This window comes from Hyla sarda, chromosome 1 (assembly GCF_029499605.1).
Source record: "Hyla sarda isolate aHylSar1 chromosome 1, aHylSar1.hap1, whole genome shotgun sequence".
Classification (NCBI taxonomy): domain Eukaryota; kingdom Metazoa; phylum Chordata; class Amphibia; order Anura; family Hylidae; genus Hyla; species Hyla sarda.
This window is the reverse complement of record NC_079189.1, coordinates 613,651,074-613,665,234: the sequence shown is the minus strand read 5'-3', so window position 1 is coordinate 613,665,234 and position 14,161 is coordinate 613,651,074. Positions and strand designations below refer to the sequence as shown.

Genomic DNA, 14,161 nt, shown 5'->3' with positions numbered 1-14,161 from the left:
TGAGTTGTTTGCCTCCTGCTGTTGCTTAGCAACAACTCCCAGCATGCACAGCCAAAGGGCATGCTGGGAGTTGTAGTTTTGCAACAGCTGGAGGCACATTTTTTTTTCTATGAAAAAGTGTGCCTCCAGCTGTTGCATAACTACAACTCCTGGCATGCAAGGGCAGCCAAAGGGCATGCTGGGAGTTGTAGTAATGTGCCTCTAGCTGTTGCATAACTACAACTCCCATCATACCCTTCGGCTGTCAGTGCATGCTGAGAGTTGTAGTTTTGCAACAGCTGAAGGCACACTTGTTGCGAAACACAGTTTGTTACCTAGCTCAGTATTTCGCAACCAGGGTGCCTCCAGCTGTTGCGTAACTACAACTCCCTGCATGCATGGACAGCCAATGGGAATGCTGGGAGGTGCAGTTTTGCACCAGCTGGAGGTTTGCCCCCCTCCCCCCCCCCCCCCCAGTGAATATACAGGGTACACTTACACGAGAGGTATACAGTGAGTTTCTCGCTGCAAGTTTGAGATGCAGCAAATTTTCCGCTGAAGCTCAAACTCCCAGCAGGAAACTCACTGTGAACCCCCGCCCGTGTGACTGTACCCTAAAAACACTACATTACACGTACACTACACAAAATAAAGAGTAAAACACTACATATACACCCCCTTACCCTGCCCCCCCAATAAGAATGAAAAACGTCTCGTACGGCAGTGTTTCCACCCTGTTTTGGAAACACTGTCATAGAATATTTTTGGTAGCGGAGGCACTTGTAACGCTTGCATCCAAGTCCACCCTATGCAAATCCCTAATTTAGGCCTCAAATGCGCATAGAGCTCTCTCACTTTGAGCCCTGTCGTATTTCAACAGTTTAGGGCCACATATGGGGTATCTCCGTACTCGGGAGCAAGTTACAAATTTTGGGGGGCTTTTTCTCCTTTTACCCCTTATAACATGCTGGTGTTGCCCCATACTTTAACAGAATTTACACCCCACAGGTGTTTGACAGGTTTTTTGATCAATGGTCCATGAAAATGAAAAATGTTATTTTTCATTTGCACAGCCCACTGTTCCAAAGGTCTGTCAAAAGCAATTGGAGTGTAAATGCTCACTGCACCTCTTATTACGTTCCGTGAGGGGTATAGTCTCCGAAATAGGGTCACATGTGGGGTGGTCCATTGTTCTGGTAGCACAGGCCCTTTTGTAAACGCACATGGCCCCTGACTTACATTCCAAGCAAATTCTCTCTCTAAAAGCCCAATGGCGCTCCTTCTCTTCTGAGATCTGTAGTGCGCCCGCAGAGCACTTTACATCCACATATGAGGTATTTCCTTACTCATAAAAAATGGTGTTAGAAATTTTGGGAGGCTTTTTCTCCTATTACCCCTTGTGAAAATAAAAAAAAATTGGGGTAAAACTAGCATTTTTGTGAAAAATATAATTTTTTATTTTCACATCCAACTTTAGCGAAAATTTGTGTAACACCTGTGGGGTGTTAAGGCTCACTGTACCCCTTGTTACCTTCCTTGAGGGGTGTAGTTTCCAAAATAGTATGCCATGTGGGTTTTTTGTTGCTGTTCTGGCACCATAGGGGCTTCCTAAAAAAACATTTCAGCAAAATTTGCTTTCAAAAAGCCAAATGTGGCTCCTTCTATTGTGAGCATTGTAGTGCGCCCGCAGAGCACTTTATGTCCACACATTGGGTATTTCCTTACTTGAGAGAAATTGGGTTACACATTTGGGGGGGGGGCTTTTCTCCTTTTACCCCATGTAAAAATAAAAAAAAAATGGGTCTACAAGAACATGCGAGTGTCAAAAATTAAGATTTTGAATTTTCACTTTGCTGCTATTCCTGTGAAACACCTAAAGGGTTAACAAACTTTCTGAATGTCATTTTGAATACTTTTGGGGTCATTTATTGGGTATTTCTAATATGAAGACCCCTCAAATTCACTTCAAACAGAACTGGTCCCTGAAAAATTCAGATTTTGAAAATTTCATGAAAAATTGGAAAATTGCTGTAAAACTTTGAAGCCCTCCTGTCTTCAAAAAGTAAAAATATGTCAACTATATGATGCCAACATAAAGTAGACATATTGTATATGTGAACCAATATATAATTTATTTGGAATGTCTATTTCCCTTAAAAGCAGAGAGTTTCAAAGCTAGAAAAATGCTAAATTTTCAAATTTTTCATGAAATTTTGGAATTTTTCACCAAGAAATTATGCAAGTATCGATGAAAATTTACCACTATGTTAAAGTAGAATATGTCACAAAAAAACAATCTCGGAATAAAATTCATAAGTAAAAGCATCCCAGAGTGTTATTAATGCTTAAAGGGGTATTCCGGGCAAAAACATCTTATCTCCTATCGAAAGGATAGGGGATAAGATGTCTGATCGCGGGGGGCCCGCCGCTGGGACCCCCCGCGATCTCCCTGCAGCAGCCCGCATTCTATGCGTAGCTGCTTCTGAAGTTTCGGAAACCTCTGGTCTTCCGAGACGGGGACGTGATGTCACGCTACACCCCCTCCATTCATTTGTATGGGAGGGGGCGTAACGGCCGCAACCCCTCTGCTCCCTAAGCAGATGGAGCAAAGCGGTGATGCGAGCCATCATTCAAACTGTCGGGGCGGGGCCACTGCTGCAGCGAACAGAGCTGTTAAGTGAAAGTCCTCGTCCGGGGGACTACTTGCCAGGTGGCCGGGGGGGGGGAGGGGGGGACTTTATAACTTAATATCTTCACCATCCCTTGGGGCACAAACGTCACCTGGGGTGGTGAGGAAAAGGATTTTAGCATATATAATGCATTGCCAAGCGTTATATATATTAAAATCTGCTGATTGGTTCCCTTTAAGAGTCTCCTCTGTCCTCCACTTATTACCTGTATTAATGGCACCTGTTTGAACTTGTTATCAGTATAAAAGACACCTGTCCACAACCTCAAACAGTCACACTCCGGACTTCACTATGGCCAAGACCAAAGAGCTGTCGAAGGACACCAGAAACAAAATTGTAGACCTGCACCAGGCTGGGAAGACTGAATCTGCAATAGGCAAGCAGCTTGGTGTGAAGAAATCAACTGTGGGAGCAATTATTAGAAAATGGAAGACAAACAAGACCATTGATAATCTCCCTCGATCTGGGGCTCCACGCAAGATCTCACCCTGTGGTGTCAAAATGATCACAACGATGGTGAGCCAAAATCCCAGAACCACTCGGGGGGACCTAGTGAATGACCTGCAGAGAGCTGGGACCAAAGTAACAAAGGCTACCATCAGTAACACACTACGCCGCCAGAGACTCCGCTGCCTCGTAAGTATGTCCCAAGCACTTTATCTCTTATTTGTTGTCTTCCCATATCACCCCTGTGCTGTATGCGCCTTTTACAGTTGTGTTGGCGTTCTGTCTGGTTGCTCATTTCCGGATGTTGTGTCCTTACAAACTCCTATTCCCATTATACTTTGCGACATGATGATGCATTTAGTTGACGCCTATTATTCCTTGTTATGCCGCCCATCATGATTTTCATTTCCGCCCATCTCCCACCCCTTCTTGGTTCCTGTAACGCCCATTGCCCGCCCAGCTTACACTCATCGTGGATTAGTGCTACGCCCTTTTCGCGGCCATCCGTCACTCGCTTCGCCCCGTCTGGCCTATGTCTGTTATGTTGGTGACGCAGTTTGATGTGCGGGGCTCTAGCCAATCACCTGTCTCCGTTGCTGCGTCACCATGCTCCCTTACACATATATGCTTGTTGTAGCATCTATTTGCGGAGAAGTTCTCAGCATCCTGTTATAGCTTGGATAAGGCAATCTTATATTGGTTTGCAATGGTTTTGTCTGTTGCCTTGCTTTATCATGCAGTCAGTATGTCTTGTTACCCATGTTTATTTAGCTGTCACTCTCCCTGTGTGCATTTAGTTTTTTCTTTCCATGTTTTTTAGGTACAGGTATCCCTTCCTGTTTTTTGTTTTTGTTTCATTTTTCTGTCTATTTTGTAGTAAATCTAGGACCTTTTTTGTGTGCGTCTCTGTCTGTATCCCTACAACTCTTGCCTAGGCTTTTTGACTCATTTGTAAACCATATATGTGCCTATTTTTTATTTTTTTGTTAAAGTATTTATTTATAAACTTTTACATAACAACAATAAAAAATACAACAGAGACATTCCACGGAACTCCACAACAGCCAGTAGGAGAACGAGACAAGATGATATTTTTAAACAGAGCTAGTGCAATCATGGAGTCCCCAGATTAACCACCCAACAACAAGCAACATACACACATACACACACACAACTGGATAAGCATGTCTCGGGCACTAACCACCGTGGGATAGTACGTCATTGCAACCTCCCTCCACTGTTCCTCCGAGAGGTCCGGAATATCCTCAACCCATTTCAGGTAGGCTAATGCAAAAGGATCAGGGCCCACAGATTGAAGCAGAGCATATGCTTGTGTCAACGGTTTAGCAAGGTCGGTAGTACCCAGGAGAAACTCCACATCAGAAAACTCATCAAGCGAGCCAAATTGTGCCAAGACTGCATGTCGCAATTGAAGATACCTAAAGTGGGCACAACGAGGGACATCAAAATGGTCACACAATTCTGGAAAGGAGGGAAAATCCCCAAATAAATGTACAGCAAACTTGACTCCATGTGAACTCCAAAAGCCAGCCAACTCCTGCAGGTGCTCAAAATGAGGATTCCCCCCACAGGGGTACCCTGGGAGAAAACGCTGGCTGTGGAAAGCGACCACACCGCAGCAACAGTTCTAAAAGGAGATAACAACTTAGCATCAGGAGTATATCTATACAAGACATTAGTCAAAGATTCATACAAACCCATCAGAGCTCCTGCCAGAGCCATAGACACATAGAGAGATCCAGTTCAATCCACCAGGCAGCGTACGCAAGCTCGGATGCTAAGAAATTATTATACAGATCTGGAGCAGCTAAACCACTCAGTTGCTTTGGAGCCTGTAGCAACACCTGACCCAGACTTGGAGGTTTATCTTGCCAAAAGAAGGATCTCATGAGGCCACTCAGCTTAACAAAGAATCTCTTGGAAGGAATCACAGGTGAGAGATGAAAGAGATAAAGAAACTTGTGTCTGGGCATCCACTTGGCAAATGAGGTTCAATGTGGATAAATGTAAAGTTATGCATCTGGGTACTAATAACCTGCATGCATCGTATGTCTTAGGGGGGCTGTGTATATAGAGGGGGGCTGTGTATATAGAGGGGGGGCTGTGTATATAGAGGGGAGGCTGTGTATATAGAGGGGGGGCTGTGTATACTAATAACCTGCATGCGTCGTATGTCTTAGGGGGATTAAACTGGCAGAGTCACTGGTAGAGAAGGATCTGGGTGACTTGTAGATCACAGACTACAGAATAGCACAATGTCAGGCTGCTGCTTCCAAAGCCGGCAGGATATTGTCATGTATAAAAAGAGGCATGGACTCGAGGGACAGGGACATAATACTCCCCCTTTATAAAGCATTGGTACGGCCTCACCTGGAATATGCTGTTCAGTTTTGGGCACCTGTCCATAAAAGGGACACTGCGGAGTTGGAAAGGGTGCAGAGACGCGCGACTAAACTAATATGGGGCATGGATCATCTTAGCTATGAGGAGCGATTAAAGGAGTTACAATTGTTTAGTCTTGAGAAGAGACGTTTAAGGGGGGATATGATAAACGTATATAAGTATATTAATGGCCCATACAAAAAATATGGAGAAAAACTGTTCCAGGTTAAACCCCCCCAAAGGACGAGGGGGCACTCCCTCCATCTGGAGAAGAAAAAGTTTAGTCTCAAGGGGCGACACGCCTTCTTTACCGTGAGGACTGTGAATTTATGGAACGGTCTACCTCAGGAACTGGTCACAGCAGGAACAATTAACAGCTTTAAAACAGGATTAGATACATTCATGGAACAAAATAACATTAATGCTTATGAAGAAATACAAAATCCCATCCCTTCCCCAATATCGCGCCACACCCCTACCCCTTAATTCCCTGGTTGAACTTGATGGACATATGTCTTTTTTCGACCGTACTAACTATGTAACTATGTAACTTGGGAAGATATATAATTTTAAAGATATTAATCCTACCCGCCAGTGATAAGGGCAAAGACTACCAAGCTTGCAACCGGCTAGCTGTAGAAGAGAAAACAGGGTCCAGATTCAAAGTTAAATAATCCCAGAGACATGCAGAGACTTCAACTCCCAAATACTTAAACCTATTAACCACCTGGAGACCATTGAAGAAAGAAGGAGGAAGAATATCAGCCACAGATAAAGGCATCAGAGAAGACTTTGACCAGTTGACCCACAGGCCCGAAAAGGAGCCAAACAGTTCAAGAAGATCAAATAGTGCCCCAAGGAGTCCCCAACATCAGCTAGATAGACTAAAATATCATCTTCATACATGGAGACCTTCTCCTCCAAGGGTCCCTGGCTCAACCCACATATATAGAAGGTGAAACTTGAATGGCCGCCGCCAAGGGCTCCACTGCCAGAGCAAATAAAGAGGGTGACAGCGGGCACCCCTGACACGTACCTCTACTCAACTTAAACGGCTTAGAGACATTCAAATTTGTGCTTAACCTAGTCCAAGGGCTGTCATATAACAATCTCATCCACGCTCTAAATTTGGGGCCAAACCGAAGAACCCGCAACACACACCAAAGGTAAGACCACTCAACAGAATCAAATGCTTTGTAAATGTCTAAACTAATGAAATAACCCGGAGAAACAGCACCCTCAGCCGCAGCAATGTTATGTTGCAACCATTTGAAATTAATATCCGTGGCCCTGCCAGGCATAAACCCCGTTTTTTCAGGATGAACCACAGTAGTAATGACCCCACCTAAGCCGAATAGCTAGTATTTTAGCCAGGACTTTAATATCAACATTAAGAAGAGAAATGGGATGATAGGAATCCGGCATAGTCACATCCTTGCCCGGCTTAGGAAGAACTACAATCAGAACCTCAAGCATAGAGTCTGGTAACTGCCCAGTCTCAGAGGCAACACTGAAGAGATTCAGCATAATGGGGATCAACCTTTTCTCGTTCATCCTGTACCAATCGCCAACCATACCATCCAAGCCCGGAGTCTTCCCTGTCGGTAGAGTAGCAATAGCTAGCGAAACCTCCTCCGCAGTAAAGGGGGCCTCTATGGCAGCCGCCTGAGCCTCAGACATAGGAATAAGAGACAATCCCCTTAGAAAGGAGATAAGTACAACTTGAATTCCCGCAATCTGGGAAGAATACAGGGAGCTATGGAAATCCCGATACACAGCATTAATGACTGACTGATCAGCTCAGACTCCAATGCCCCACTCACCCCCCGAATGCAAGGAATGGAAACCACCGGCCTACTCTCCCTAGCCAAATATGCCAACAACTTCCCATTTTTATCCCCAAACTCAATTAGGGCAGCCTCCCTATCCACCATTGTCTTCTGAACTCTTGCCTTCTGCAGGATTAAGAGAGCTCTCTGCGCCTTAGCCCTTTCCCACTCCGCCTCAGAAGAAGGAGTCCTCACCATCTCCACCTCCAGCACCCCAATATAAACCTGCTATGCCCTCTCTCTAGCAGAATAAGCAGCTTACTGCCTCGTAATCCCAGACATAAAAGCACGCCTCACATGAGCCTTATACGCATCCCATTGCGACAGTTTGTCAGGATGTGAGCCATTATGTTCCCATAAACTGGTATATGCCTCCAGTAACCCAGCCATTACCACCTCCTCTTGGAGCCAGCCAGGATGCCTTCACCAGACATGTGATGAGGTGCGAGGACCTAATCTAATTGTAAGAACAATAGCTAAGTGGTCAGAGATCCCCCTACTGGTGTATGCAATGTTGCTTACCATAGGCAAAAGATCTGCTGAAGCAAACACTAGATCAACCCTGGAGAAGACTGGGTCAGAGGGATGCTTCCAGCGCCAAACATCAGTGAGAGACAACGCCACACTCCAGGTAGAAGGTCCCTGAGAGCCTGCATCTGCAGCACTGGTGCAATCAAGGAGAGGACCGGAACCGCATTAACGTCACATAGTAAAAGAAGGGGAGAAGAAGGAAACGTCAGCAGTTTAGTCGTAATACAGTCCAACACATCCCTACAGAAGGGGGGGGGGGGGAATATACTGAAACCACTAAAGGCATGTAAGGAGCAATTAATAACAACAGACCTACCAAACTGGTCACATGCTACTTAAGAAACCACCAACAGGAGGGCCTCAGATACCAAGATAGACGTAGAGTAGGTGGAGTGATACCCCCTTGCAATTCATGCCCTCTTAAGGGCTAGAATCTTTTGGCCCACAATATGAGTCTCTTGTAGACAAATCAAGTGCGGGGAGTGGCGTTTTACAAAATCAAGACTTCCAGGAAAACGGGTCCCCCTGGCATAAAGACCATTCACACCACATCCACTCAGACAAACTGAGCACTGACACAAAAAACAAGGCAAACACATGCAAAGAAAAACAGTAGCATCCCCAACGAAACCCTAACTCTGAGAACTTGTGCAGACCTAGACCCTAAACACTAACCAATCGGTAGTAGCTAGAACACCAACCTGGGCATCCCAGACACCCCCACCAACCCAACTGTACTAACTAAATCAGTAGGCCAACTCACTAAACGACCCCCTAAACAGGAAACCCTATGCAGGAGGTAGCAGTCCACAGTTCTTGTACACTTATGCCAGTTCTAACCCAAAGCCTATCTCCCTACCCTAACTAAAGGGAGGGAAGAGGGGAAAAATATAATGGACGGGCTTGCCAGTTCAGTCCGGAGGAACCACCGAAGGAGCAGCATCCACCCACTACAGCGCCTAAGCTGGGGACATTAAGAATCATGTACTTGCTCCGTCCACCACATGAAGGCAAGCTGGAAACAGCATGGCATAACGATATCCTTTTGTACAGAGGCGAAGGCACACCTCAGCAAACTTAATCCTCTTCTTACATACCTCCACAGAGAAATCAGGGTAGAAGACAACTCTACTGTTGTTAAATCACACCACCTCTTTGATGCGAACAGCTCGCAGGATAGCGTCCCGATATCTCAAGTGAAGCAATTTAGCCAGAAGCGGTCTCCGAGGAGCTCCAGGAGGGGGAGGGGGGGGGCCTACCCGGCACCCTATGTGCCCTTTCCACAGGGAAGTATGATGAGAAGGTATCAGCCGACAGAATTTCTTTCAACCATGAGTCCAAGAAGGCCTCAGGATCCGTACCCTCTGCTTTTTCAGGAAGGCCTACCAGTCGGACATTATTGCGCCAGAGGAGATTTTCCTTGTCGTCAGCTCAATCCAGGACATTTTTAACTTGCCGCTGCAGGGAAGCCATCTGCTCCGGCAGAGGCTAAAGGGTATCCTCAACCGTAGAGACATGGCGCTCCACCTGAGTGTGCTCCTGTGTTTTTTATGCATTTCATGCCGAAGCCTCACAAACTCTTGTCTAAGTTCATCCACCTTAGAGTCTGACAGGAGGTGAAGGCAGCAAGCAGCTCCGTGAACTTCTGATCAATGGATGCAGCCGGGCAAGTAACATGGTGTGGAGAACACCTCCGCTCAGGGCTAGGAGAGCCAGCAAACAGAGAGGGAGACGGCTCCGGAGACTCACTTCCCAGCTCCTCCAGAGGTCTGGAGAATTGGCTAAGTGCATTGGCCACATTAGCAGAGACCCTGGAAAACAAAGGCATAGGCGCACAAGAGTGCCTCCGGGAGTGCCCGCTAGCCTGAGAGTGACCCTCATCTGAGGAAGCCTCATCTTCTGAGGACTGCTGGGCAGCCTCAGCAACTGGTCTAGATTTCTTGGTCTTGTTCCTTGAACCGCCATAGTTGCAACAACAGACAAGCACAGAGAGAAGTATAGGTTCTGCATATACAGTCCATATAGGAGAGGCAGTGAACCAGGACCGCAGCCCTGCACAGTGTAACAACACAAGTCACAATGGGCAGGCAGCAGTAGAAGATATATTCACAGCACACCCTCAGATGCAGTCCTGGCAGAAGTTGCCCAAAAGGCACAGCAGAGACCACTGGCAGCTGGTGTATAGGGGATATTAACAGCACACACCATAGATGCAGGCCTGGCAGGTGTAGCACCACAAGTCCCATCAGCACTCCCTGACAGGTGATAATAGAGGTGATATTCACAGCACACACCTCAAACACAGTCCCAGCAGGTGTAGTACCACAAGACACAGTAGTACTCACTGGCAGCAGGAAGTAGATGGGATAGTCACAGTGCACACCTGAGGTGTAGTCCAATCAAATGTAGCACCACAAGTCCCAGCAGTGATTACTAGGGTGGGGCCGCAGAGGGATGATGTACACAGCACCTAGCCTGCTTTAGTAGCATGTAGAGCGTCACAAATCTCAGCAAGTCCAGCAGACAGTGATATAGTGGTCCAACAGGAGTGTACTGCACCCCCTTAGGCTAGGTTTCCGCTTGTTTTTTTTTCTGGCAGTTTTTGAGCCAAAGCCAAAGTGTATTCAAAAGGAATAGGAAATATAAAGGAAGGACTTACACTTCTCCTCCCTTATGGATCCACTTCTGACTTTGGCTCAAAAACTGCAGTGGCAGTTTCCCAAAAACTGCCAGAAAAAAAACCAAGTGGAAACTTAGCCTTAATGTAGGGACAAGAGCCAGAAGACCAACCAAGAAGAACTATAACAGCCAGCAGGTCCACAGTGCGGTTTTCAGCAGGGAGCCACAGCACACAGGGCCCTGCTCAGGATTCAGCTTTCTCCCGCCGTGTACCCCGAGCTGCTGGAGTTGCCACTCCCACAAAAGAGGAACAATAGCGGCTGCTTTTTATCAGGATGAGATCAGGATCAGATCAGCTTCAGGGCATGCGAGCCGCCCGATCTCCGGCAGCTGCTGTGTCTGTCTCTCTCTCTGTGTGGACACACACTGTCTGTGTATGTCTCTCTCTCTCTGTCTCCGTGTGTCTGTCTCTCTATCTCTCCTTTTTTTTTTGTTTTTTCCTTTTTTTTTTTCTCCCTCTCTCTTTAGCATGTTTTGACTTTTGAGTAACATTTATGTTGCTTTGGACTGTCACATGTTGTATTTTGGCCTGACTTTGTTCCTTGTGTGGTGGCTGCAACTATTCTGCGTTCTTTACAGTATGTACTGTACTGAGTGTTGTTCGAAATTTCATGTTTTGTTATTTTGCCTTTCTAGTCTGGTTTAGAATTTCCTGAGGATGAGGAGAGCGTCCATACCGAAACACGTGCTACTTCTTCCGAATCGGAGTGGAGCTTTGTAAGTATATTTAGAAATTATGCAAAATGCAGTTTGTCAAAACTTTTGTTGCCTACAATTTGTGTTGCGTGCATTGTTTGTTAAAGAGGCACTGTCATTATGAAAAACTTTTCATATTTTGTAGTACTACTGATAAGATTACTTTTTGAAATATACATTTATAAAAAAAAAAGTAAATTTTACTAAAAAAAAATGTAAATGAAAATAGCCACCACTAGGGGTCATCTGTCTTTATGCAGACAGACTACTCTGTATTTTGCAGCATACTGGATACCGGCTGTAAAGTGTGTTGGTATCCAGTATAGGAGATCACCATTGCACCACTACAGCCTTCAGCTGTTCCCATGATGGGAGTTGTAGTTTTACAACAGCTGGGGGTACAGGCTTTGTAAAACTCTGTTTTAGAGTTGCGTATTCTCCAGCTGTGTGCCTCCAGCTCTTGCAAAACTAAAGATAAAGGATGTGTGGGCATGCTGGGAGTTGTAGTTTTGCAACAGCTAAAGGCAACACTGCCTTAACACCGTGCTTTACAAACACTGCAGCTCCAGTTGTTGTAAAACTACAACTCCCAGCATGCTTGAAGAGCCAAAGCTTTCTCTGACTCCTTAATAACAAAGAAACTGATCAGACATTCAGGAGTCTGTGAAAGCTGAATGATAGTGAGAGCTATGTTTATTAGCATCCAGCTTTACTAGGAACAGATAGAAAATGTATTCATAAAAACTACTGGGCAGTGATTTGCAGACTGCCCAGAGAGGAAAGGGTTACAGAGTGCAGTGATTTGCAGACTGCCCAGAGAGGAAAGGGTTACAGAGTGCAGTGATTTGCAGACTGCCCAGAGAGGAAAGGGTTACAGAGTGCAGTGATTTGCAGACGGCCAGGCTGCTCCCAGACTCAGATGAGCAGATGAGTCATCACAGTGAGGGAGAGAGATCGACACGCCCCCTCCATAAGGAAGAACAAAAAGCAAGTGAGCTACATATAAAGGCTATTTGTCAGGGATATATAGGTCCTAGACATAAAAATGATATGTACAGTTCAAGATTAGGTACTGAGTAACATAACACTTTTTTTTGACAGGTACACTTTAAATGTCTGAGGGTAACCTTCATGAGGGCTTATGTGTTTGCCAATATAAACATTTTTTATTTTAGTTTTATGACTAATATGCTAGTTTATCTAGACAGAACACAATCTCACATTATCTAGAGTTACTGAGATAGCTTTGTGTATGTAAAATAATAATGGGCCCAATGTAAACATACTTGAGTGTACATAGTAAGATGGCGTTGAGGTGACCAGTTGGTCCTAGTGTTGTTATCTTGGCAGACACTACACAGTTATAATAAGAATCATTATGTAGGCATGTACTGTATATATGTTGTTATTTTGCCTTACATATTTCTGTATTATAATTGTAACTAGGTACAAGATGCAGAACAGGAACCTACTGACCAACCCACCAACACTGTGAGTACCCTCCCTTACACATTCTCCAAATCCACTAAGGAAACAACAACATTGCTTGACATGTAGTAAGGTGTATTTTCAGCGGTGGGTGTTTTTATTTATTTATTTATTATATATATACTTATCACTATCATTTGGAAATGGGGCAAAACAACCAAAATGACCTGGACCATGTGCGCATATTTGGATGTTTCTCACACATGTATGTCCTTGTTCCACTGTATCATGCCTGTCCCCTCTCAAACATTTCTTTTCAATGATTGGTTTAAAAATCTATCTCTGTCTGTCTATCTCTGTCTGTCTATCTCTGTCTGTCTGTCTATCTCTGTCTGTCTGTCTATCTCTGTCTGTCTATCTCTGTCTGTCTATCTCTGTCTGTCTATCTCTGTCTGTCTATCTCTGTCTGTCTATCTCTGTCTGTCTATCTCTGTCTGTCTATCTCTGCCTGTCTATCTCTGCCTGTCTATGTCTGCCTGTCTATGTCTGCCTGTCTATGTCTGCCTGTCTATCTCTGTCTGTCTATCTCTGCCTGTCTATCTCTGCCTGTCTATCTCTGCCTGTCTATCTCTGCCTGTCTATGTCTGCCTGTCTATCTCTGCCTGTCTATCTCTGCCTGTCTATCTCTGCCTGTCTATCTCTGCCTGTCTATCTCTGCCTGTCTATCTCTGCCTGTCTATGTCTGTCTATGTCTGCCTGTCTATGTCTGCCTGTCTATCTCTGCCTGTCTATCTCTGCCTGTCTATCTCTGCCTGTCTATCTCTGCCTGTCTATCTCTGCCTGTCTATCTCTGCCTGTCTATCTCTGCCTGTCTATCTCTGTCTGTCTATCTCTGTCTGTCTATCTCTGTCTGTCTATCTCTGTCTGTCTATCTCTGTCTGTCTATCTCTGTCTGTCTATCTCTGTCTGTCTATCTCTGTCTGTCTATCTCTGTCTATCTCTGTCTGTCTATCTCTGCCTGTCTATGTCTGCCTGTCTATCTCTGTCTGTCTATCTCTGTCTGTCTATCTCTGTCTGTCTGTCTATCTCTGTCTGTCTGTCTATCTCTGTCTGTATGTCTATCTCTGTCTGTATGTCTATCTCTGTCTGTATGTCTGTCTCTGTCTGTCTGTCTCTGTCTGTCTGTCTCTGTCTGTCTGTCTATCTCTGTCTGTCTGTCTATCTCTGTCTGTCTGTCTATCTCTGTCTGTCTGTCTATCTCTGTCTGTCTGTCTATCTCTGTCTGTCTGTCTCTGTCTGTGTCTGTCTGTCTCTGTCTGTGTCTGTCTGTCTGTCTCTGTCTGTCTATCTCTGTCTGTCTATCTCTGTCTGTCTGTCTATCTCTGTCTGTCTGTCTATCTCTGTCTGTCTGTCTGTCTCTGTCTGTCTATCTCTGTCTGTCTATCTCTGTCTGTCTATCTCTGTCTGTCTATCTCTGTC

At 45.2% G+C, this 14,161-nt stretch overlaps 2 protein-coding genes across 2 annotated transcripts in view; both read left to right on the top strand.

Annotated features, from left to right (window-relative positions):
• The window catches only part of LOC130297668 (gastrula zinc finger protein XlCGF26.1-like), a 106,714-nt gene that overhangs the window by 39,938 nt on the left and 52,615 nt on the right, over positions 1–14,161 (top strand). The window lies entirely within an intron of this gene.
• The window catches only part of LOC130298262 (uncharacterized), a 28,555-nt gene that overhangs the window by 1,804 nt on the left and 12,590 nt on the right, over positions 1–14,161 (top strand). Inside the window, exons 2-4 of the mRNA XM_056551197.1 lie at positions 2,910–3,305; positions 11,195–11,275; positions 12,701–12,745. Of these exons, the coding sequence (XP_056407172.1) occupies positions 2,910–3,305; positions 11,195–11,275; positions 12,701–12,745 (522 nt within the window). The remainder of the gene's footprint in view (positions 1–2,909; positions 3,306–11,194; positions 11,276–12,700; positions 12,746–14,161) is intronic.